Genomic DNA, 25,146 nt, shown 5'->3' on the forward strand with positions numbered 1-25,146 from the left:
CTTGAAATCAGCAGGACTGTGGGTGCACGATATTGCTCTTTGTGCAGTCTATTTCAAAGGGAACCAATCGCACCCGTTGCGCTTCCTCTAGGCACCGTTGCTTTGCGCAAGTAAACGGGAGCGCGCATGCTTTTTAACATCGCACATCACATCAGCTGTTAGCGCGAGTGATCATGCTCTCATTCTGTATTCACCATTTTGCTTGCACGAACAATTATTTTTGGCAGTCGTCCTGCTTCTCGATTCTTTAAATTTGCAGGAATATTGGGCCATGCTTATTGTCGAACCCTGCTTTTAAGAAAACTACAATTTAAAAATGATTTCCAACAAGTCAAAGTGGCTAGTGTATGTGTCTGTCTAACCCGCCAGAGCTGAAATCTACCCGCATTTGGCGGGTTGGCGGGTGTTAATGTAAAACCCTGATTATTAATATTATTATAAATCAATAATAATTATATATTATAACAAATATAAATTTTGTTCATTTATTAAAATATTATTATTATTATTATTATTATTATTATTATTATTATTATTATTATTATTATTATTAATCTTTGGTATCATTGTTGTTGTTGTTAACCACAATCATTTAGGTTGTCATTGATGCTTGTTGATTGATTTAATTAAAACTTTATTAATTGATTAGTTTGTTTGTTTGTTTCATTGTCGTCATCTGCATCATCGTCTTTTTAGCCATATTATCATCATCATCATTATCATTATCATCAGCATCACCGTTGTTATTATTATTATTGTTATTTTTGTTGTTGCTGTTGTTGTTGTTGCATTGTATTTTTGCCTGTGTCTGCAGTGTCTGCATTTATGGTCAGTGTATTTATGTGCACTTACAATGTACTACCAGAGCTAAGGTTAGGTTTAGGAGAAGGTTTGATGTCAGTACCTAGCAATTATGCAATTATTGTAATTACCATAATAGGTATGCTGCATGCTGACATCACTATAAACATTATGTTATTATATTATTATTATCTTAGTCATAAAGACTTAGTTATCCTTTTTGTGCATTTTCAAAGCAATGATTAGCTGTTACTTTACTTTAATTTAATTTTTGATTTTAAAGCCCCAGCGTCAGCAATAGCCATTGACACAAGTGTGTATGCAGACAGACTCTGCTCTTTGCTTTCTCTGTGTATTTTAGACTTACACTGCAAACAATCTACTTCACTGAAAATGGGGCAGCGGGAGCTTTTCTTTTGGCAGACTGACATCTTGCTTTCCTTCTGCTCTGTGTCTGTAATAAATGACAGTTGGTCTTTCCCTTATCTATTGACAGTGTGCCAGATCATGTCCAAGGGGGTGGTGGCGGTCCTGGGCCCCTCTGCCAGCCCGGCATCCAACTCCATCATCAGTAATATCTGCGGAGAGAAAGAGGTGAGTCCTGCCGTCCAAAGCCCACTTCATATTACCAAATCATCATTCATATCATTACTATAATGACTGGTGTGGTCAGTGACTGATCCCTAACCACAGTTGACCAATGCTGAATGATTACAATCCGCAGCTCTAATTAATAAATGCGTGATTGATTATTGACGCATCTTGCTTTGTATTCCTACTGTTCTTGAGTCAAAACATCCAGCAGAAAATAAAGTGTTTGTTCTGCCTCTGACGAACATGGAGAGGCACACAAACAGACTGAGTAAACCGCTAAGGGAAGAATTAAATAACATGGATTAGCAGAGAGTTTGTATTGATTAATTGTCGTCGTGACACAGACTGAATTGTTTGGAGCAGTTTCCCGCTCTGTCAGACAGTAAGAGGAAACTGAGGACAAAACGAGAGCTGGATGAAGTGGAGTATTTGTCTTCGGTCAGTTGAAGCTGAGCTGCAATTTCATCTTAAAAGGACAGTTCACCAACAAAGTGTACACTGAAAAAAAGTGTTGCATGCAGAACTGTTGCAAACAATTTATTTGTGTTGAATTTAAACAAACAAATTAAATTGAATAATGTTTAACTTAATTTGTTTGTTTAAATTCAACACAATTAAATTGTTTACAACCACTTAACATAAACAAATTGAGTAAATCCAAGGAATCATCTTTGAATATTTATACTGTATATAAGGTATGTACTGTAACAACCAATGAAATGCATTTTGTTTCTCAAAGTCTGTGTGCACGTGTGTATTATATATAATGTTTCTATATTTTTACTTAAATCTCTTTGGTTGAATTACATTTTTGTAAAAACCATAGTTAAAAATACACTCACCGGCCACTTTATTAGGTACACCTGTACAACTGCTTGTTAACGGAAATGTCTAATTAGCCAATCACATGGCAACAACTCAATGCATAAGGCACGTAAACATGTTCAAGACGATCTGCTGCAGTTTTAACCGATCATCAGTATGAGAAAGAAGGGTGATTTTTGTGATTTTGAATATGGCATGGTTGTTGGTGCCAGACGGGCTCATCTGAATATTTTAGAAACTGCTGATCTACCATCTATCATCTCAAGGGTTTACAGAGAATGGTCCGAAAAAGACAATACCCTGTGAGCAGTAGTTTTGTGGGCGTAAATGCCTTATTGATGCCAGATGTCAGAGGAGAATGGCCAGACTTGTTCGAGCTGATAGAAAGGCAACAGTAACTCAAATAACCACTTGTTAAAACTTAGGTATTCAGAAGAGCTCCAAATGCATAACATGTCCAGCCTTAAGGCGGATGGGCTACAGCAGCAGAAGACCACACTGGGTGCCACCCCTGTCAGCTAAGAACAGGAGACTGAGACTCTTCTGATGGCTACTTTCAACAGGATGACACTGATTTGCACTTTATGACATGTTATCCTGTCATAAAGTAGGAATCATCTCAGACTGGTTTTCTTGAACATGACAATGAGTTGACAGTACTTAAATGGCCTCCACAGTCACCAGATCTCAATCCAGTAGAGCACCCTTGGGATGTGGTGGAACGGAAGAGTCGCATCATGGATGTGCAGCCTATCATGTCAATATGAATTAAAATCTCTGAAGAATATTTCCAGTACCTTGTCAAATCTATGCCACAAGAGATTAAGGCAATTCTGAAGGCAAAAGGGAGTCCAACCTGGTACTAGTAAGGTGGAATTGAAAAAGTTGCTGGTGAGTGTGTAACTTGCACAATTTAACAAAAAATGTATTCCAACAAAAACAACACTTAGGGCTATAATTTTAATATTATTACATAGGATTATGGACAGCAGCACAGAGGCGCAGTGGGTAGCACAACCACCTCACAACAAGACGGTTGCTGGTTCGAGCCCCGACTGGGTCAGGGGCATTTCGTTGTGGAGTTTGCACGTTTGCTCTGTGTTGCCGTGGGTTTCCTCCGGGTTTCTTGATTAGGTGGTTTAGGTGTTTTTGATTAAGGTTGGAGCTAAACTCTCCTGTACACCAAACCTCCAGGACTGAGTTTAGACACCCCTGGGCTAAGATCCACACATAAATCCGTTGATGCGTGTTCACAGTTGCAGGCCACAGTCAACTGGACACGAGTGACTGCGCTACAATCAAATGCTCAATCTAATCTCTTAAAATCTTGAATTAATTTTGGAGTTGCTTTACCACGGTGGAGGAAGGGTGACACAATGGCCGAAGTATTTCTTTTAGACAGGAAATGTCATGTTTTAAAACTATTTTTTGTCACACAGCACTTATGTACATTTTGTTGTATTACAAATGGGTTAAATCCACCAAGCGTTCTTTAGCCAATGAAATCTTATGGTGAACGATTGATGTGACTATTTTAAGTTTCATAAGAGACCTTTTACAGCATCGATAATGTAGATTTTTTTTAGTTTAACAACAAAACATCAGTAAATGGTGCTATTCCACCTAGCCTACTTTACTGAGGTGAAGATGGTTTTATATTCACTTTGGTTCTTTTTTGAACAATGATAATCTGTGACGTGCTCTCTATATTGTTTACCCTGCTACTTTAAATATTGGGTCTGAAATAGCATGTAAGTGTGGCTTAGTAATACATGTAATTCCTGCAGCCCGCTGGCCAACCACTAAGCATACAGTGGTTTAGGACAAAGTGTGTGAGAGAGTGAGACCACTCTAAAGTGGGATGACACTAAAACCATCATATAACCTAGGGTCCCCTAAACATTCTACTGTATTAATAATCATAAAAACATAAGAATTGATATGTTACGCCATAGGTATTCCTGAGCAAACATTCATCAGAAAATCCATGCCATTACTATCTGTCTATTTTTTCTGCATCATGTAAATTATATTTGAAATGCTATTTTAATTGGTTTTCAGCTAACATATAAAGCTGTGACATTGCATCTATATTTTCTACATCATGGAAATGATATGTTAAATTCAGTTTTATCATGTATCTATTTTAATAGTCTTACAGCCGACATATAACATTGTGACAAGCTGTTTCCCAGTTCTGCGCACTCTCAACACCGCTGATGTGATATATTCTATTATATTCTATTATATTATATGTGGCTTTTCTTCCACAGCTGCAGTCAGAGGAATATATTACTCTCACACAGGTAATGAATAATGCAGCTTGAAACAAGTTTACCGTGCATACTCAACTGACTAAGCATCACTCCTTAATGTCTTCATAATTCATAATCAGCCGCAACTCGCCTTCCAAAGTGAGCAACGGGCATAAATATTCATAGTCACATCTTATAAATGACTGCTTGGGTCATAGATGAGGCCTTGTGTAATGAAAGTTTAAACGTTTACATCAGCTATAATACACCTCGCTGAATATTTATAATGCTGACATTTTGTTTGTTTTGAGAAGCCGGCTGTGCTTTTGTCTTGTCCGCGTATGATGCAGTGGGTCGCGAGTTTTTTCGCTGCTTTGGGATGATGAAATGAGGACTTTGCATGCTCTCTGTCCTCTGTCTGTGAGGAAAGGTCATTGTGCTGCTGTTATTGTTGTTTAAAAAATGGTTTGTCCATATCTAATGGTCTAAAGGGAGGAGGAGTGTTTATGATGGTGTTTTGTGTCTGTGTGTGAGAAAGAGACTACAGAATAAGGAGTTGTTTAGATGGCAAAAACTTTGATATGCTACTTTTTTCCCAGCCAGATAAAAAATATCCAACATAGACACTGGATTCTGTCAGAAAATATCCATTCTGCCTGGTATCTCGACAAACATTCCTGCATAGCTGTTCTGTACCCAAAACTTTCAAACCTGATAAATTCAGATTACTCAAACAGTTGCGGCAGCTCATTGGTTTGTGATGAGTAGATGACACACAGGTATCTTTCATTTACACTGTTGATCTCATCCTACTCATTACAATGTTGAATTGTGTTCCAGACATCCTGTTGTCCCAACACAAACCGGTTAAACTTAATGGATTGAGCATAAAACAATGAAGTTGTCCCAAAAAGTTTCTTTTACAATTGTACGAGCCACTTAACGGGAAGCAAACTGGGGAATTTTATTTTAACTCCGGAAATTTTTCACCTTTTAAGCAAAGAGGAAATGGCCTCAGACAAAAGGTTTCAACATTTAAAGTTCGGAAAAGAGGACGGAATTGAGGTGTTCGTCACAGACTGAAAAACTTAAACTCTTCAAAAATCCCTCTTCCTACAATCATTTTGGCTAATGTGCAGTCCTTACTGAAAAAACGGACGAGCTTCAAGCTTTGATGAAGTTCCAGCATGATTTCAGGAATGTTTGTTTGCTGGCTCTCACAGAGATTTGGCTGTGCGAGGAGGACTTAAATTCGGGGTTAAGGCTGGACTACTTTGCAGTGCCTGTTCGAATGGACCGAGATCCAAGTGAAACCGGTAAAACCAAAAGAGGTGGGGTATGTCTGTATGTTCGTGAGAACTGGTGCAATGTCAATTCTGTCTCTGTCAAGGAGAGCATATGCACGGAAGACATTGAGCTGTTGTCTGTGGCATTGCGACCTCAGTATTTGCCGTGTGAGTTGCCACAGTTGTTTACATCCACCCTTGTGCAAATGAGGATAATGCGGCAAAGGAGATGGAATGCGTTTTGTACAAACTACAGTCTGTGTCTCCTGATGCACATAGTTTTATCCTTGGAGGTTTTAATAAGATTGGAGAAATCGCTGGGACACTTCAACCTGTATGGTCACTTGCCCAACGCGAAAGGATAAAATTTTGGACTTGTGTTATGGGCAGATTAAAGGAGCATACAAATCTTTTAATACGCCACCTCTAGAAACCTCAGACCATAATATGATTCTATTGGTTCCTATGTATAGAACAGCTTTTAAACGTGAAAAGGCTTAAGTAATAAGATTAAAGACTGGTCGGAAGATGCTGCGCTGCATTTAAAAGGATGTATGGAATGTACAGATTGGTCTGTTTTTATGGACTCTGGTTTGGACGTTGATGAAGTAACAGATGCAGTTTGCAGTTATGTGACGTTTTGTGAGGAAATGATTATTCCTGTGAAATCCTTTAGGAAATTTCCAAATAACAAATCATGGGTTACAAAACCACTTAAGACTTTTAGGTCAAAACGTAATAGGGCCTTTAAAGAGGGAGATATTGTTGAGTGTCATAGAGTAAAAAAAAGAAGTTAAGTGGGAAAGCAATGTATAAGGGAAAACTTAAAGAGAAATTGAAAATGGGAAATGTGGGTTCTGCCTGGGATGGCATGCATTTAATTACAGGACAGGATAGTAGGAAAACAAATAAAATTAGTTTTAATGAATTCACATCAGACACATTTTTTATGAAAATTTTAATAATTTTTATTCAAGATTTGATAGTCATGATTTTAAACAAGAAATAGAGAGGATGACAAATGAATGCAGAATGGGCAGAGAGTACGATAGCATCTTTTGTGATGTGAAAGATGTGATTATGAGTTTTAAACAGAGTAAAATAGGGAAGGCACCGGGGCCGGTTAAAATAGGAGGTAGATTGCTTAAGGAATGTGCTGAGCAGTTGGGACCCATATTTTATGAAATTTTTGTTTTATGTTTTCAACAACAAAAGGTACCTGCACTGTGGAAGCAGTCTATAGGAATTCCTGTGCCAAAAAACAGAAGCCACAGAAGATAGAGGACTTCAGACCTGTGGCACTTACATCTTTAGTTTTGAAAAGTTTTGAAAAGATAGTTAAGAGGGAAATAACGCGAAACAAGTGTTCTAGATCCCTTTCAGTTTGCGTATAGGCCTAAGAGAGGGGTGGAGGATGCAGTAGGGACTCTGCCGCACTTAGTTCTTAAGCATCTTGATAAGCCTAAAATATTAGCCGAGTTACTTTTTATTGACTTTTCGTCTGCATTCAATACCATTCAGCCACATATTTTGGTTGAGAAACTTATTAATGAATTTGAATTGGATCGAATGCTTGTAGGTAGGATTTTAGACTTTCTTGTTCTTTTAGACACAGAGGGTTAAGGTAAATAATTGTTTCTCTAAATGGTTGGTATCATCTACAGCAGGGATCACCAAACTTGTTCCTGGAGGGCCGGTGTCCTGCAGATTTTAGCTCCAACCCTAATCAAACACACCTGAACTAGCTAATCAAAGACTTGCTAGGTATACTTGAAACACCCAGGCAGGTGTGTTGATGCAAGTTGGAGCTAAACCCTGCAGGGACACCGGCCCTCCAGGACTAAGATTGGTGACCCCTGATCTACAGGGTCACCTCAAGGTTGTGTCCTTTCTCCTGTATTATTTATTTTGTACACAAATAGTTGCAGGAGTATTTTTAGCAATAGGTACATTTTAAAATTTGCTGACGATTCTGTAATTGTTAGCTTTTCAAATAAGGAAGACTCCACGCACGGTCCTGTAATTGACTATTTTTTCATCTGGTGTCAGGAGGCTTTCTTACAAGTGAATGCTCTTAAGACTAAAGAGATGACTATTGATTTTAATCATAAGAGGAGACTGATTAAAGGTAAGCAAACTAGTATTAATGAAGTGGGTGTTGAGAGTGTTGTTCGGTATAGGTATTTGGGAACTGTTTTAGATAATAAATTTTCTGTTTATACTAATCTGTTGTGTAAGAAGGGGCAATGACTATACTGTTTACAAAAAATGAAGATCTTTTAAGATAGATAAATCACACATGTCCATGTTTTACAGTTCATACATTCAGTCACTGTTATCTTTTTCTTTGCTTTGTTTGTTCAATTCTCTAAGAAAAAAATCTGAGTTGTTTGGAGAAAATTGGGAACCTAGGAGGAAAAATAACAGGGAGAAAACAGATGACTATGGCTCAGTTATACCATAGACAAGTTTTGAGGAAAGCTCAGAGTATTCTGTCAGATGATTCCCATCCTATGCACCACAAGTTTCATCTTCTCCCTTCTGGTATTCGATACAGAAAACCTATTAGTAAAACAAATCGGTTTAAACTTTCATTCAATCCCCCAACTGTTAAGTTTTTAAATTTAGGGTAGAATTTGTATTGTATAATGTGCTTTTGTGTGAAATGCTTCTGTGCTGCAACCAAATTGCCTTTGGGAAATTAAAGACTGACTGACTGACTGACTGACTGACTGACTACATTTAGCTTATGCAGAAGCCCACAAAATAAAACCTTTCAATGTTTTCCCCCTCATACAGTCTGACACAAGAAATCTGCTTCAACTTGCTATTCCTTTTTTCTTTTGATGCAGAAAATTACCCAGACAAACTCATCACGGGTTTCATGAAATTAACCTATTTTTCATGTACAATTAGATTCATGTCTTCTGTATGCAGACAAATGCAGAACATATCAATTTCAGATGGTGAGAGAGCATTCATGCTTGTGTTTCTGTCCAGCTCATCCTCAGCTTGGATATTTGTGATATATAAAAGCTCTGTAATGTTTGTATCACTCATTTTCGTGACAGTTTGGCCTGGAGTAATATAAATAAACACAAGATGAGCCTGTACTCACTTTATTATCACATTTCACTCATATAATGCAATGGTGGAGTTTCAAATCTGGCTTAGATAGAAAAGATAAATCTGCTATGAATCTGGACTGTGGCTTACAACTTTATTTATTATTAATGAGAAATGTCTTTTCACAGCATATTGCCAATTTCCCTTTTCACACAACTTATTGTACTTGACATCAAGTGATGTTTCATGTAAAAACTGATCATGTAAACAGTCTTAAGTGATTTTTGCTTCTTGTAAGTCAAGTACCTTTTCTGCAAACAAGAGCTGTTGTTTACTCTAGTCCATATGTTTACTCCGAGACCTTGAAATACTGCCTGCAAATTAACTTTATTTATTTAAGTCAGTCACCAAAGAGAAATCCACACTTGTAGGACAAAAAAGGTGAGCGTAAAAGAGGTTTTCCTCTAATTTCCTCTCATGAATATGAATGGTGCCGTTTGTAGTACAGAGAGTAATGCAGATGAGAGAGCTTCAGGAGCCACTTCAGTAAAGGTCTTTGAACCGGAATGACACAGGGGTTCATGGGAAGACAGAGATGAGGGAGGGAGACCAGACCTCAAACCCTGGAGCACAGCAGACAGATGTGCCATGTGGAGTCTGAGACCCCTGCTGAATATATTAAAATGAGACATTGGTATTCATGTGTTGACATTCAGATCACATTTTTGTCCCCTTGGGCCACACGTCTGTGCCACGGTGGTGATGCTGATTTTATACACCATTTATTTGACACTATGTTTGTCAAATTTGTGTAAATTGTTTGAGATTTTGTGCTTTTGCACCTGTTGAATGTGAAATACAGTAAATGAAGACAGTGTTGATATTCTGAATGTAACGTTTCGAATTGAATTAAAAAAATAATAATTTTAATCATGCAGTTAAGTTTGAAATTTTTATGTCATGAAATACAATGCTGTATTACATAACAATAAATAACATCGATTTTTTTTTAAAGTTTTTGTAATCGTACAACAAATACTGCTGTACATAATAGAAGGTTTTTTGGTGAATTTGTAAGAGCTTCTATTTAGCATTAAAAAAGGTCACATTTTGGTTTTAGGGAACTCTAACAACATGCTGATATGCGTGCAAGGTTGCATTTGTATGCGTGCATTTATTTTTATCTAATTATTCCAGCGACTCCCATATGAATCGTTCAGTGATTTATTTGTTCCCAAATATTTGTTATTTGTTCTCCTTAGTGTGATGTTAATCTGCGGTGATTGGTCCGAAGGCCCAGTCTGTTGCGATTGGTCGACTGCAATTAGCACGAGACAGAGAGAAAAGCCCGCCACGACTATGAAATAGCAGCCGGGAACTTTAACGCTTTATTCCCCGCATCCAAATCTCTATCTGTCAGTGATAGTCATCTTCGCATCATGATAAGTCCTGTGATCCCCTGCGCCTCTGCTAGTGTGTGGAGGGAAAGAGTGTGCACATTTTACCAAGACTGGAAGTACATATTTGGTGATGTACCATATCAACAATGATGCAATCAAACAAAAGATCCGAACTCAACTCGATTTGTTTATTCGACTCTGAGTCAAATATTTCGCTAAAGTATCAATAGTTTTATCTAAAAAGGTTTTTATTTTATGGGTTTATCAAAAACGTATAATAGGGGCTCTTTAAAACAAATATTGTTTCATAACTAAAGGTTGTACCCTAGTATACATTTCTGGAGAGTGCGAATTATGTAGTCAGAGCTAGGTATGGCAGCATTTTGTCTACAAAGTGAACACTACGGGGCGGTATGATGCCGCAGATGGCTTCTGTTTATTTTCACGCTACCAGCTGACTGTTTACCTCTATTTGAACAGTTTCCTTCTTTTACCAGTTTGCCCAGTTGCTTGTCATGTACGTCAGTGAAATTGAGAAGGAGAAAGAAGTTGATCGCGACAACGGGGCTTGAGTCCAGGCAGTCGGTCAGTCAGTCAGTCGACATCGGCCTCTGGTGGATTTATACTAGAACATCAGGCGCGAATGGGACTTGCAGGAGAAATTTGAGATCTGAAAAAATATACACAGCGGCCTCTGGTGGATTCGCACAAACCAAAACCAAAACAAAAAATCTGCACAAAAATGTAATGTAATGTAATGTGGCTAGCACACCGGAGTTACACCCCTACTTTTTACGAGAAGTGCCATGGGATCTTAAATGACAACAGAGAGTCAGGACCTCGGTTTAACGTCTCATCCAAAAGATGGTGCTCAACGACAGTATAGTGTCCCCTTCACATTACTGGGGCATTAGGACTCATACAGACTGCAGGTTGAGCGCCCCCTGCTGGCCTCTCTAACACCACTTCCAACAGCAACCTATCTTTCCTATGTGGACACCCATCCAAGTACTGACAGGCTCAGCCATGCTTAACTTCAGTGGGTAACTGGTCTTGGGCTGCAGGATGATAAGGCTGTGGCATAGTTACAAAATGGAGTGTGATTCGCACTGTCCAGAAGTGTATACATGGGTAAGGATCATTAATAAGCCTGGGTTGCAATGTTTTTGTATTTTTACTAGCTTAAAGGCAACGTTACATTATGTGTTTCTGTAGCAGATGTTATGTCACGTTGCATGCAGAAGGAAATCGTTTTGTGGATCTCAAATAAAAGGTATGATGAAACAATGTTTTGCATTTTGTAACTATAACTCAAACTTTGCAACTTAATATGTTTTCCAGATTTAAAACCAAATTTACAATATATAATGTAGTGTACGTTTACTAATTCATATCAAATTTGACATTAGATTACAAGCAAAAAAACACAAAATTGCTGTGTATATATGTTTTTTTTTTCATTTGCATTTGCACACAAAACTAGAAATATGATTTTACATCAAGTTATATTTGAAATAACTTCCAGTTTTGCAATTCTTAAGCTGAAAGCATAATTTGTCAATCGATAATGTAAAGCAGAAGCATTTCCACCAGTGGTCTTAGTCTTTTGGAACCCGCTGTATAATCACATTATGTTGTATGGTCACACAGTTTGCTGCAGTCTCTCAGGTTATCACTGATCACATATTAAATTAGCATTAGCCCATTTGGTCAAGCATAAAGAATGAAGTATGAGCAGTGGCCAACAACAGAGAAATGAGACAGAAGTGCTTGTGCTGGAGTAAGCCAACAGAATCGTCCTCTGTTTTTTTATAGTTAGGTGTCTTTTTGGCAGCCTATTTTGGGTCAGACTTTTAGTAATGTTCAACATTTTTTTTTTATTCAGCCAATACAAACTGTTTGCAACCACATACCTTAATAGAGTTAATAAATCCAGTGGATCAGTTTTGTCACTTTAACGTTAACTTAGATGATGCAATGATGACAACCGTGCAGTTTGTTGGAATTTATGTGAAAATCACCTAAAACTGTTGCTTAACAGTTGTTTTCTTAGGTTATCGCATATTAAATAAGGATTAATATAATTGGTCAAGTGTAAAAATGTATTAAAAAGAAGCAGTGAATAAAGGACAAAAGGAGGGCTGGTTCTAGATTAATCCAAAAGACTCAAACTATGTTTATTTGATGCTACTGTAGGTGTCTCTCTCTCTCTTTTTTTTTTTTTTTTTTTTTTTTTGGTGCCCTATTTTGGGACAGACTTTGTTCCAGGCTTGCCAGTGTATCAGAGTGGACATAGCGTGCTGCGTTTGATCCTGAATGCTGTAATTTTGCTAGCTATCAAAGCTTCAACCCAGCAGGACTTTTCATTTACAGCAGTCACTCCACAAGAGCTGTTTTTACCATCCGGCCCTTCCTCTTTCTTCTTCTCTATGCACACTCTGTATCTTCCTGTGCTGTTTTTTGTTTGTTTGTTTGTTTTTGGTTTCGTTTTTTTTTTTTTTTTTTTTTTTTTTTTTTTTTTGGAAAATGGCCTGGTGTGGTTTGAGTCAATAACTTGCCATTAAGGTGATTTGTCTACCATATCTTTAGTCTCTTGAGTAAGTAAGCATCTCGTTGCCTTAGAATTATAAGATTCTATCTGTGTTCTAAATGATTTTAAGAAGTTGAGCTTCAAAGTTTATGCAACATGACATGACAGAGAACTTAAATGTAAATTATTAAATTATCTTCAGTTAGCAAACTGGAGTAAAAAAAACAAGGCAAATGCAGATAGAACCTTCTAATTCTAAAAAGTCATATTCGGCTTGGAATTAGAAGGTTCTATCTGGCAGATCATTATTTGAAACCTTACTTTTTAAGAAATACACTCAGTCTGCTTATTAATTTAATAAAAAATGGTCTTGTAACTATGTTGATGTTTGAGAATTTATTTATTTATTATAATATTTTACATTTTTCTGCTTCCTATAACAACTATTTAATGTTGTAGGATGAATGTTTTTTTCTTGTTCAAATTAACTATACAAGGCTGTGCTAAATATTTTGTCCAGTGCAGCTGTTAATTTCATGTAATGAATATGAATTATATACTTTATACGAATTATTGAATTATATTTATTGAATTAAGTGCCCCATAAATTAAATTTAATATTTTATCGTTCAAGGCTTAATATCAAAGTTAAATACTTTAAAAGAAAACAGACAATGACCAAATGAGTTTAATAAACCGTGAGAACGGTTTTACTGACTATATATAAAATAATACAAATATTTCAGATTTAATATATACAATTAGTTTCTTTTTCAACAATGTAACATTTTACATTTTATCTCAATGTCAAAAAAGCTTCTAAATCATCACATTTACACACTTTTTCAGTTTCAGGTTTCTTCTCAATTTTGTGTGGTGTGGCATAATTTAGTCGACTCTGATTTTTGTTGTTGTTGTTGTTTTGGTCTTTCCCACTATCAACAGAAAAATCCAGCGAAATGACAAAGAAAGCTGATCCTGATTGACTCTCGTGCCTGCAATCGAAATGCTGACTGGCTCACAGAAAGAACCTTATAAAGCCAAGCTATTCAACTTTGTATAAATAACCTTTTTTTTTTTTTTTTAATAAAAAGTCTTAAAATGTAAACAGCTTATACAAAAACATCAAAATGTAAAAAAGTTGTCATTAAATATGAATATTTGAATAGCTCAATTTTGACAAAAATTCTAAGCGGACGATACTGTACTGTACATGAAATATACAAAAACACATTTACAGTACTGTCATAGATGTAATTACAATGGTATTACGTAATAATTACAATGTTATCAGAAAGTTATTACATCCGAGGTAGAAGTTTGTAATTACATATTATGTGCGTACAGTGTGTATGTATATAACTATAAAACACAAATACTGTACACGAAAAATACAAAACACATTTACAATGCGATCATAGATGTAATTTCAATGTTATAGCAATGTAATTACAATGTTATTACATGGTAATTATAGTGTAATGACAGTAATAACATCAAAACTCAAGACAGTAATAAAATCGAAAAATGTTGTCACAACGACATAGTAATTACAGTTGAGATAGTAATTACAGTCGAGATAGAAGTTTTTAATTACAGATTACTTGAGTTCCAGGTATTTGTGTATAAGTATAATACAATACTGTACATGAAATATACAAAAATATTTACAATACGATCATAGATGTAATTACAAAGTTATAACAATGTAGTTACAATGTTACTTCAATTTTATTACAATGTAATGACAATGTTGTTACACAGTAAAGACAATGTTATTACATGTGATTATGATGTAATAACAGTAATAACATAAAAAATATATAATTACATATGTTCTGCGAATAGTTACGTATAAATACACAAAACCAGTACAGAAAATATCCAAACATGTTTGTAAATCTTGGATGTAGTTACAATGTAATCCCAATCTAATTACAATGTAATGACATAGTAATTATCCGAGATAGAAGTTTATAATTAAATATTACATGCGCACAATGTATTTCTGTAAATGTATAATACACAAATACTGTACACAAAATATACAAAAATACATTTACAATACGATCATAGATGTAATTACAATGTTATAACAATTACATAGTAGTTACAATGTTATTATATATGATTACAAAACAATGGCAGTAATAACATCAAAATAAAAGTTTGTAATTACATATGTACTGCGTATATTTACGTATAAATACACAAAACCTGTACAGGAAATATAAAAACTAGGGATGGGAAGATTAACCGATATGCATCGATACGCGGTCATGCGCGTGCACGATGCGAGTGCATCGGTTAAGCAGCAGAGGATGAATGAAATTTTGGAAGCAAATCGAGATGCATCGGTTTTTGCGAGATGCATCGATTTTTCCGAGATACAGCTTATATTTTTAATATAGAATGTATTTTTTATTTATTAACAAGTGTTGTCAACCTGTTTTTGGCGCATAATTTAATCGACCTACATAAAGTAAGCCTTAGCAACGGATTTGCGGATGTGCACACACTACAACTCAGTGTATCAGGTGTGCGGATGAAGCTAGTGGTGCGCCCTCAGAAAGCGCGAGAAGCAAAACAAACATTTTATTCCCCACTGAGTTTTAAATCTAAAGTATGGCAAGCAACATTATGGATTTAAGGATGGACGACATGACAGGACAGATGCAATTTGCGAAATGTGCCGCGCATCTGTAAAATACGCGGGCAGTACGACTAATCTGATATCTCACTTGAAGCGGCGCCACGGTGTTGTTGTGGAAGCATCTTCCAGTGTTTCTGCATCCCCGGCTTTCGCACTGCTTCAACCAGTTCCAAAAGTGGTGAGAAAAGCATTGCAAGTTTTTTTTTCCGTGCGCAACAGTTCTGCTCGCTCTACGCCAATAACGAATGCTATTGCATTGTTCATCTGCAAAGATATTCAGCCTAGTGTCACGGAGAACGAAGGTTTTAAACACCTCCTCCTGTTAATTTTTATTTAATTATAATAATAATAATATTAATAATAATAATGATAAAAATAATTCGGTGGCACAGTGGGTAGTTTGACCACCTCACAGCAAGAAGATTGCTGGTTTGTTATATTTTTATTAGCCTGTTGTTTACAGTGACAGTGATGTTTCAAAGCAGCATAACACTGCTAGTTCACAACCTTAAGTTTTGAATAATCAGTGGCAAAATATATCTTTGTAAAACTTGGTTTCATAGTTGAAAAGTTAAATCACAATTCTTGTTGTGCAATGCTAAATTTATTTATGTTGAAAGAGTGCAAATATATACATATTTTTTAATATATATTGCACTTATACATTCTGTTTATCTTGAAAATACTTAAATAATATGTGCTATATGTTCTAAAATGGCCCTCTACTGTAAACTGACACTCTGGCTCTGAGAGAAGAGCCAGTTTGTAAAAAAAAGTCTTGGTTTTGCTTGGTTTATAAATAATCAAACTCATTCAATGGCACAGCATCCTCTTTCACATCATCTCATAAACTTGATCTAATTAGTTAGTGCTGAAATATTGCATCGTATCGTGATATGGGTGTGAATCGTATCGTGTTGCATCGCAATATGTCACAAATGTATCGCTAATATATCGGATCGTATTCTTTGTATCGAGATGCGTATCGGATCGGCATTATAGCTTAGATGCCCAACCCTAATAAAAACATGTTTGTAAATCTTGGATGTAATTACAATGTCATCACAATATAATTACATATTATATGCGTACAGTATATATATATAACTATAATACACAAATACTATACATGAAAAATTCATAAAATGCATTTTCAATATGATCATAGATGTAATTACAATTTAATTACAATGTTGTTTCATAATAATTACAATGTTGTTACATAGTAGTTACTTCCAAGATAGAAGTTTGTAACTGCATATTACATGCGTACAGTGTACTTGTAAGTATAATACACAAATACTTTACATGAAATATACAAAAACACATTTACAATACGATCATAGATGTTACTTTATATGTGGAACACCACAACTCCAATACCACCAGGTACCACCACAAATCCAAAGGTTCAGTCTGTTAAGCTAAGCATGTGCAGTGACTTCTTATGCTGTTTTATTGGTGGGTATGCGAAATAGCATATTACCACCACCTGCAGAGATGGAGGCGCACAGTACTCACTAGAGAGAGAGAGAGAGTCGCTCATATGAAGAGCTAAAATCTCATTGAATCAATAAGTTCTCATGTAATTCATTTCATTATTTCTTCATTTAGTTTCAAACAATTACAAAGAATAATTTAAATTGTGTGCAGTTTATTTTTAGCCATTACAATATATATATATATATATATATATATATATATATATATATATATATATATATATATATATATATATATATATATATATATATATATATACACCCTTGCGCCAAGTCTGCATGAAACAAAGGTTGCTAAGACTTTTTTGACTCAGTACAGTATTTTGATGTTTTTTCATTCATTCATTCATTCATTTTCTTGTCAGCTTAGTCCCTTTATTAAATCCGGGGTTGCCACAGTGGAATGAACCGCCAACTCATCCAGCAAGTTTTTACGCAGCAGATGCCCTTTCAGCCGCAACCCATCTCTGGGAAAAATCCACACACACATTCACACACACTCATAAACTACGGTCAATTTAGCCTACCTAGTTCACCTGTACTGCATGTCTTTGGACTGTGGGGGAAACGGAGCACCCGGAAGAAACCCATGCGAATGCAGGGAGAACATGCAAACTCCACACAGAAACGCCAACGGAGCCGAGGCTCGAACCAGCGACCTTCTTGCTATGAGGCGACAACACTACATACTGTGCCACTGCTTCGCCTGATGTTTTTTCAAATATAGGATTTAGTATGAGCAGAGCATTCTTTTTCAACATCATTCCTTTTTAGCAAACTAACGGTAACAGCTTGGTTAAGAATATGGACGTGGTTAAGAAAACTGACATCAACAGAGAAAGAATGCCACTTCAAAAGCAGAATCAAATGGTCAGGCTTTAATTGAAGAAATTGAAGAATTTATATATATTTTATTTTATTTATTTTGCAGTGGATTAATTTGCAGGGTTTATTGCTTACCCAATTAAACAATTTGCAAAATAATTAACATTGTGAATTTTGATTTCATACAGACTTTAAGGCTGCTTGTTCTTTTTTCTTCCTATCCATGCACATGCTAAATCTTCCCGTTCAGTGTTTTTTTTTTTTTTGGAGGATGGCCAGTGGTGTGATTTGAGCCAGTAACTTGTCATTAAGGTGATTTGTGCACAGTATTGTAAGTCCCTTGAGTAAGTTAGCATTTGTCGAGAACGTGAATCTATGTAAATGTTAAATGCTCCTGAATCAGTTCACACTTCAGGTTGGCTGGGGTTCCTGGCGGATGAATTTGACAGAAAAGAGGTGAGAGTTCATTTGTGGTGATTAAGCTATGAAAACTTTACTGGACCGTATAAGACAGGCAAGGCTCTTAATGGCAGATCACTTCAGACCTCATTGGCTTAAATGATGTATAACTACAGCACTGCTGATCCCTCTGTGTTAAGTGCTATAAGCGCTAATGTTGTGCTCTTTGGACAGATAAGCGCTGGCCATATGTTTAACAGATCACTGCAGATTTTCTGTCAGATACCGTAAAAAATGGTGCTGATTCTAGTGGCTGTGAGCTGTAAAACTGCCGTGTGGGTGTTATGACTAATTTAGCATGTAAAGCAATTGTATTCAGCCTCTTTATGGTGTTGTGAATGGTTTTAAAGTTAAACATAATATGCTTGTGATGCACCACTGTGGCATAGCTAAATATTGCAGTCTTTGTTCTCAGTATCATTAAATTATTTCTGGTAATTTATTAAATTTGTTTATCGTTATGTTTTATATGGTAGTTGTTGTCATTTGCAAGATGCTGTCGAGCCAAATTGACGGTGCATTCCATTTATAAAAATAATTTGCTGTGACAATAATGCCACAGTATTAGTTTACTATTAGTCACACTATTAGTCTACATAGCTGTTATTATTTTTTTACAACGTAAAAGCCTTTAAAAGCATGTTCATTTAATAGAAAATCAGACGTATATGGGGAATTTAGCCTCCAGCCCTTTTTTATTCAGTTTTATTATTTTCAACACTGTTGTAAAATGCATGAGGTGGGAGTTTTACAACATGATTATGACATTAAAAGTAATTAATGTTGTAATAATTTGAATAGTTACAACATAACAAAATGATAATTCGCATGTGATGAAAACTTGTGATTTTAGTCTCTATCCGGGTCACGGCACCACAATAAAAAAAAAAAAAGTACAACCCAAGCCAGGAGACTCGCTTAAAGTAGAATTCTTTATTGAGAATGTGTTGATTGTTTTGCAGTCAAACAGGCATCTTTAAAGAAGACTACAAGAGTCTGCAAGAGTCGACAGGAGTCTGTTGCCCATTTAAAACTTTTTAGTTATATATATTATTGTTAATTTGGAACTAGATGATATGCATTTTTATCTCCACATGTTTACTTGACTTTCACTTTTAAAAAATTAATTATGTTCTTATAAATCTTTATTTATGTTCTTAAAAATCTTTTGTATGTTTAACTAAATGAGTATGGTTTTCAAAATGTGGAGATAGGAATTATACAATCAACATGTTTTTAGATATGTTCTATATTTTATTCAGCATAACTTAAAAAAAAAATCCAAATCTCTGTGTTTTTGTTCTGTAGCTATTCCCAATTCAGTGTATGGGGAGCAGTGCACAGGCACCCTCTGAAAAAGAACTTGTGTGAACTTGAAAGAAACTAACTTCATACATCCTCTAAAAATGACCTTGGAAACAGTTGGTTAAAGTTTCTAAAAATTTCTCAGATTTTTGAAATTGTGAACTCTCAGAAAACTCTCAGAACTCTCAGGAAAAAAAAAAACTTGTACCTTTAGGGGAACAACAAAATTCTGCAGTGCTAATACTCTTTAAAGGGCAACTCTGAACCATATGCACCTCTAAAGGTCCATATTAGTATCTTAGATGAGTAAATGTGTACCCTTATTATTATTATTATTATTTTATTATTATTATTATTATTATTATTATTATTATTATTATTATTATTATTAGTAGTAGTAGTAGTAGTAGTAGTAGTAGTAGTAGTAGTAGTAGTATTATATTCATCATTATGTCTAAACAAGGTACAAAGTTGGACAATGCTTTAGAGTTTTACTATTATTTATTATTTTATAGTATTAGGACACTGTCAGCTTTTTCATTTTGAATCTCCCCAACATATTTCCACAGACTATAGTGTGCTATATTGTACTATTTTGCTTGTTTTTGTGTTGGAAAAAAAACAAAGCAAGGTGCTGTATTTATGAATGGATCTTTTTTTTCTGATGATTTATTAAAAACTAAATTCAAATTCAAATGAAACACAGGAGTGTTGCTCTGAGCTAATGTTTAGTGTCCTGTATAGAGATTCTAGTCTCATTTGTTTACACACTTGGTTTGATTTTTTTTAATGTACTGCAATGACATTTAGATATTATAAATACTGAATATATAAAAAATGTTTTATTAGAAGATTTTATTTAGAAAATGAAAAAAGAGCATATGTAAGAGCTGATTTTAAATCAAAATCTTAACTGCAGAAAACAAAGAACCTGCTAGGAAGCATATACGGCATATCGCTCTTTACTAAATAATTTACATTTTATTATCATGGAAAAACTCCCAAACTGCTCACATCTTGTTTTACCTCTTGCAAAAACTTTGCATCTGCTATGCATTGCCTGTCCCCTTACGGAAATGGTACCATACAAAAGCCTCATGGCCCGAGGTATGCTGCATCTGTAGTTTTTCAACCAGTGGAAATAATAGATCATTTACTGGCTTATATCAGTCAGGTAACATTCTTTAAGAGTTCACCTAAAATGAAAATTATGTCAATAATTGCTCACCTTTATGTCACTTCAAACCCCTGAAACCTTCGTTCATCTTCGTTCAACATTTTTTCTTTTTGCTGTTGGAATATTCGATCAATTCCATGCAAGTTCAATAAAAATAATCAGGAGAGATTTTTCTTCAAGGTTTAACAAAACAGCATTTTACTGTATATAAACGAACAATTCGATTTACAGAATTCTGTTATCCTCAATGCAATGTAAGAGTTACATTCAGTAGGTGCGCAACAGTTTTAATTTCTTGACTAACTTATATGCACAGCTGATATTAACAGGTGGAGTTTAGTGAAATTGATCGCTTGTAAATCATTCTCCAGTCCTCCATTGGCCGCACCCATACATACGCCCTCGTTTTCTACGAATTCTCTGCACAACATTAAAAAGCACAAGACTTGCAAATTCTGTGCTCACAGGAAGTTTCGCTGCAAAGCTCAAGTCTATTTTAGTCAAGTTTCATCTACTTCTGCAAAAATGCTTCATTGGTATGCAAAACATATCACACTTGATGTTCACACAAGTTGAGACTACTCAAATCTTTTAAGTAAAGTGTAATTCCCTCCGTTGGTTTGACTAATGGGAAATCGATAACTCAATTAGTTGAGTTGACCATATGTGGTCTCTTCATTGAATTAACTTACATCCGTATCACCCCTGCGTGTATATTAATTAAGAAAAATGTATATAAGCATTTAAATATCTACTTACTAATTTAAATTTTCTCTTTCATCAGATAGGTTCAGTTAGGCCTCTGTCTGGCTGCGCTTCAGCAAAATTCCGCATCACAAGCAAATGACCACGTCATATAACATATATTGACTAATCAGCATGGTTGTCAAGGCAGAAGTTTAAGCACAACCAATCATTTTAAACAGGGACATGGTGAATCATTTAAACAAATTAAAATGTTAATATCAGAGAACTTAGAATATTATATAAAAAACTGTTTTTCTGCCTAATGAGTAAGTTAAACACACCTGTTTAAGTTTTGACGCCAAAACTTGGTATTTTAAATAATGTCGTTATGTTAACTTAATATCTTTAGTAATGACAACAGAATTTTATTTCTTATTTTTTTCTAAACTTTGAACGAAAATTGTATAGATATTATCCCAGACATTCAACTAAAATATCCTAATGTGTGCTTTCAGCATAAATGAAGGTCTCAGGCGTTTGGAACAACATGATAATGAGTAGTCAATAACATAATTTAAATTTTTGCGTGAACTAACCCTTTAGAAATAATCATTTATTGGCCAAGACTGGTTGGTGCATCCTTATTAACTCTTGTGTCAATTTACAGTATGCCTAGTTTATCTGCATTTAAGCTGCTCATCTTAACTTGAATATTATCAGCTCAGTTTATAAGTGGCAGTAAAAACTCTCTGGAATGTTCCAGATTGGCACCAGCCACAAGCTGGTGGAAAAGGGCTAAATAGTCCCACCGGTACTGTCACAAAGGGGGAGGAGGTGACATTTTCAGAAGAGGGGGCCTTGTTGTGAAAGTGGATGTTGTGTCACGGTGTGCCGGTACCGCTCTTCTTTCATTGTGCAAACAAAACACAGGTGCTGCGTCCTCATTCGCCTGATGATAATTAGAGTAGCACAGCTGTCGGCGGCACCTCTGCTCACCTCTCTTTTGCAGTGCAATTGATCTGTCATGCCGAGGGACACCGGTGCAGCTGAATTTACACCAACTAAACTGAGTTCTCTTTATTCCTTACTAAATGGATGTGTGCAATGTCACTCAAGACCCCTCCTGACTTCTGAGAACCTTTTCAAATCCCATTCATCCTTTTGTTTCTAATATGATGGATGTGCAAAAGACGCCGGGCCAGAATCTCATTGTTTCTTTTGTTCTGTGGTCATCTGTGGTGCAGTGCTGTCTTTTTGTAGAGGTGTGAATGGATCAGGTTTTTACGCCCCAGCTGAGCCCATCGGGCACCGTGGAGTGGAATTATTCATGGGTTTCATCAAGTCACCAAACAAATCCCTGGGCAGGCATGAGCGCTCTCTTAACGAGTCATGCATTTTGTTGTGTGCATGTAAATATTTAAGGGGTTACTGTGGGCAGTTTTTTTACAGGAACCTGTTGCTGATTCAGATTTACAAATCTGATGAGGTAATTGCACACTATTTCATTGTTGTGATTTTAGATCTGATTAGATTTTTTGGCTTTCATAAAAGTGTTTATTTAAATATCACATTTGTAACTTTTCCCTGCACTAAAGAAACATTCATTGGATTTACAATTTTTTTAAGGTATAGTGGTTTTATTTTATTTGCATGGGCTGAATTTAAACAAACAAATTACATTTGAACATTACAGTTAGGTCCTGTGTTCCATGTTTCCGTCAAGTGATCTTCACCCATGTTTTCATCATGTGACCCCTTTGTCCTAGTTCCTGCCGTTTCTTCATGTTCATTAGTTCCACCTGTGTCTTACCCTTGTTAATAATTAGTCTCATCAAGCCATGTGTATTTATAGTCCCTGTGTTTAGTTAGTCATTGTTCAGTATTCTCAGTTCTGTCTTGTCATCACCCTTGTCATTCCTGTGTCTCCTGTATTGTCGTTGTCCTTCCAATTGAGTGTTTGTAAATGAATCTACGTGTTTGATAAATCCTGTGATCCATTTGCCTTCCTGAGTAAGCCAAGGCATTACAATTACTAAATTTAATTTGTTTGTTTAAATTCAGCTCATACAAACTGTTTGCATCCACTTACCTTAAAAACATTTAGTAAATCCAATGAATCATTTTCTTCAGTCTGTTGTGTCTTATTATCTTTGCAAATTTCCTTACTGACCTTATATCTGTCTTTTTTATAGAACATTTATTTTTAATTTTTGAAAAAATCGGAAACTAAAAATCATTTAAAAATTTTGTGAGTTCTCACATTGTCATTGATAATCAGGTGTGTGTAATTTACAAACAACACATGCTAATTCGGTTAAATCATGCTTGTTCTGGACATTAAATAATCTCTATTAATTGATAAACACTGTTCATGATTACCTCAATTCAGTTCATGTTTATTTCTATAGCTCTTTTACAATTTAAATTGTGTCAAAGCAGCTTAACACTGAAGTTTTAGTAAACTGAAACTGTGTCAGCCCAGTTTTCAAAGAAAATACAAACACTGAGGAGCAAATCCAGCGAGCTCCACAAGTCCCAAACCGCCAGTGGTGAAGAACAAACTTCACCAGTTGACGAAAGTGAAGGAGTTAAGTGTCATTAAAAGTAGCATGTAAAAAGGGAACAAAAAGCTTAGCTACAAAGTTAATGTCTTTAGTAAACCCTGTTTAATTTCAGTTTGTTTGCATTAGTGCAACTTTTTAATAAATCTTGCCCTATGTCTAACTGGCTTGAATTGCTACCCTTGAGTATCAATGAATTGATTTTCTGTTTTACATGGAGTGCAGCACATTCGTCCACAATGGCTGAATGCATGAGCAGAGACTAAGGGAGGGCCACACCTGCAGATCCCGTCTGCTAGGTGATATTTAAAATTGACCAAAGATCACTTGTCTAATTCACCTCTATTCACCATGGCTTCACTGCGTCACAGTGTAGAATAAAAGACTACATGCAGCTTTAAAATCTAAGAGTCTTTTACAGGATCTATGTTCTTTGGAACCGGCAACGATGTTTGCGAAACAGAGCTTTTTTTTCCTTCGAGTAGGTTGATCAATGAGAATGTGGTCAATGCTGAGCTTTCTCTCAAGGCCTTGGCGGCCCTTTCTTCCCTTTGCTCTCTCCTCCAGAGACTCCTCACATTGCCTCCAAAACATGATTACTCCACTTAGTGCTTGAGTGTGTGTGTTTTTTCCCCAAGCAGCCGACTTCCCATGGTCCATTGCACCACATTAGAGAGGTGTGCAATGTCACGATCATTCACAATACCCCTCCAGCCACTCAGCCATCCCCATATGGCCGATCTCCATGTCTTTGAGTAATGGCGCTGCTTTCTGCCTCTGTTCGCCCCCTCCAACCTGTAAGGCCGAGCTAGAATGTCTTTGTGCTTGGCTGCCAATCTTGAGCTTGACACCGGACAAATAAGGCCGACTTTACAGTACGTCCAGCTGTATCTGTTGACACTGTGGCCTAGGTAAAAATTCTGTGATCTTTTATTAAACATGATTTTGTTCCTTTGGCACGTAAGGGAACAGATGTAAGATCTCATTATACTTTACCTTGCCATATGGCATCAAATCCCTAGAGTTCCCTCCTGAAACCGTCCACCCTTATGGATGTTTTCTTTTTTCACTCAGAGCTACAGGTTGAACGCAGTTGGACAGCCTTAGACTGTAGAACCAAGTCTTGCTTTCCAACCAGCTGGTAAAGGTAGAGGCAGTGTGAGTTTTATCTGCAGATTTTCTTTCAGCACAGCATCGCAACAATCTGCACAATTTCATGG

At 35.9% G+C, this 25,146-nt stretch overlaps 1 protein-coding gene across 8 annotated transcripts in view; it reads left to right on the forward strand.

Annotated features, from left to right (window-relative positions):
• The window catches only part of grik4 (glutamate receptor, ionotropic, kainate 4), a 647,232-nt gene that overhangs the window by 402,011 nt on the left and 220,075 nt on the right, over window positions 1–25,146 (forward strand). For all 8 annotated transcript variants that reach the window (XM_073923686.1, XM_073923682.1, XM_073923683.1 and 5 more), the window contains one exon: window positions 1,298–1,395. In XM_073923686.1, coding sequence (XP_073779787.1) covers window positions 1,298–1,395 — 98 coding nt within the window. The remainder of the gene's footprint in view (window positions 1–1,297; window positions 1,396–25,146) is intronic.

Source organism: Danio rerio, chromosome 15 (assembly GCF_049306965.1).
Source record: "Danio rerio strain Tuebingen ecotype United States chromosome 15, GRCz12tu, whole genome shotgun sequence".
Classification (NCBI taxonomy): Eukaryota; Metazoa; Chordata; class Actinopteri; order Cypriniformes; family Danionidae; genus Danio; species Danio rerio.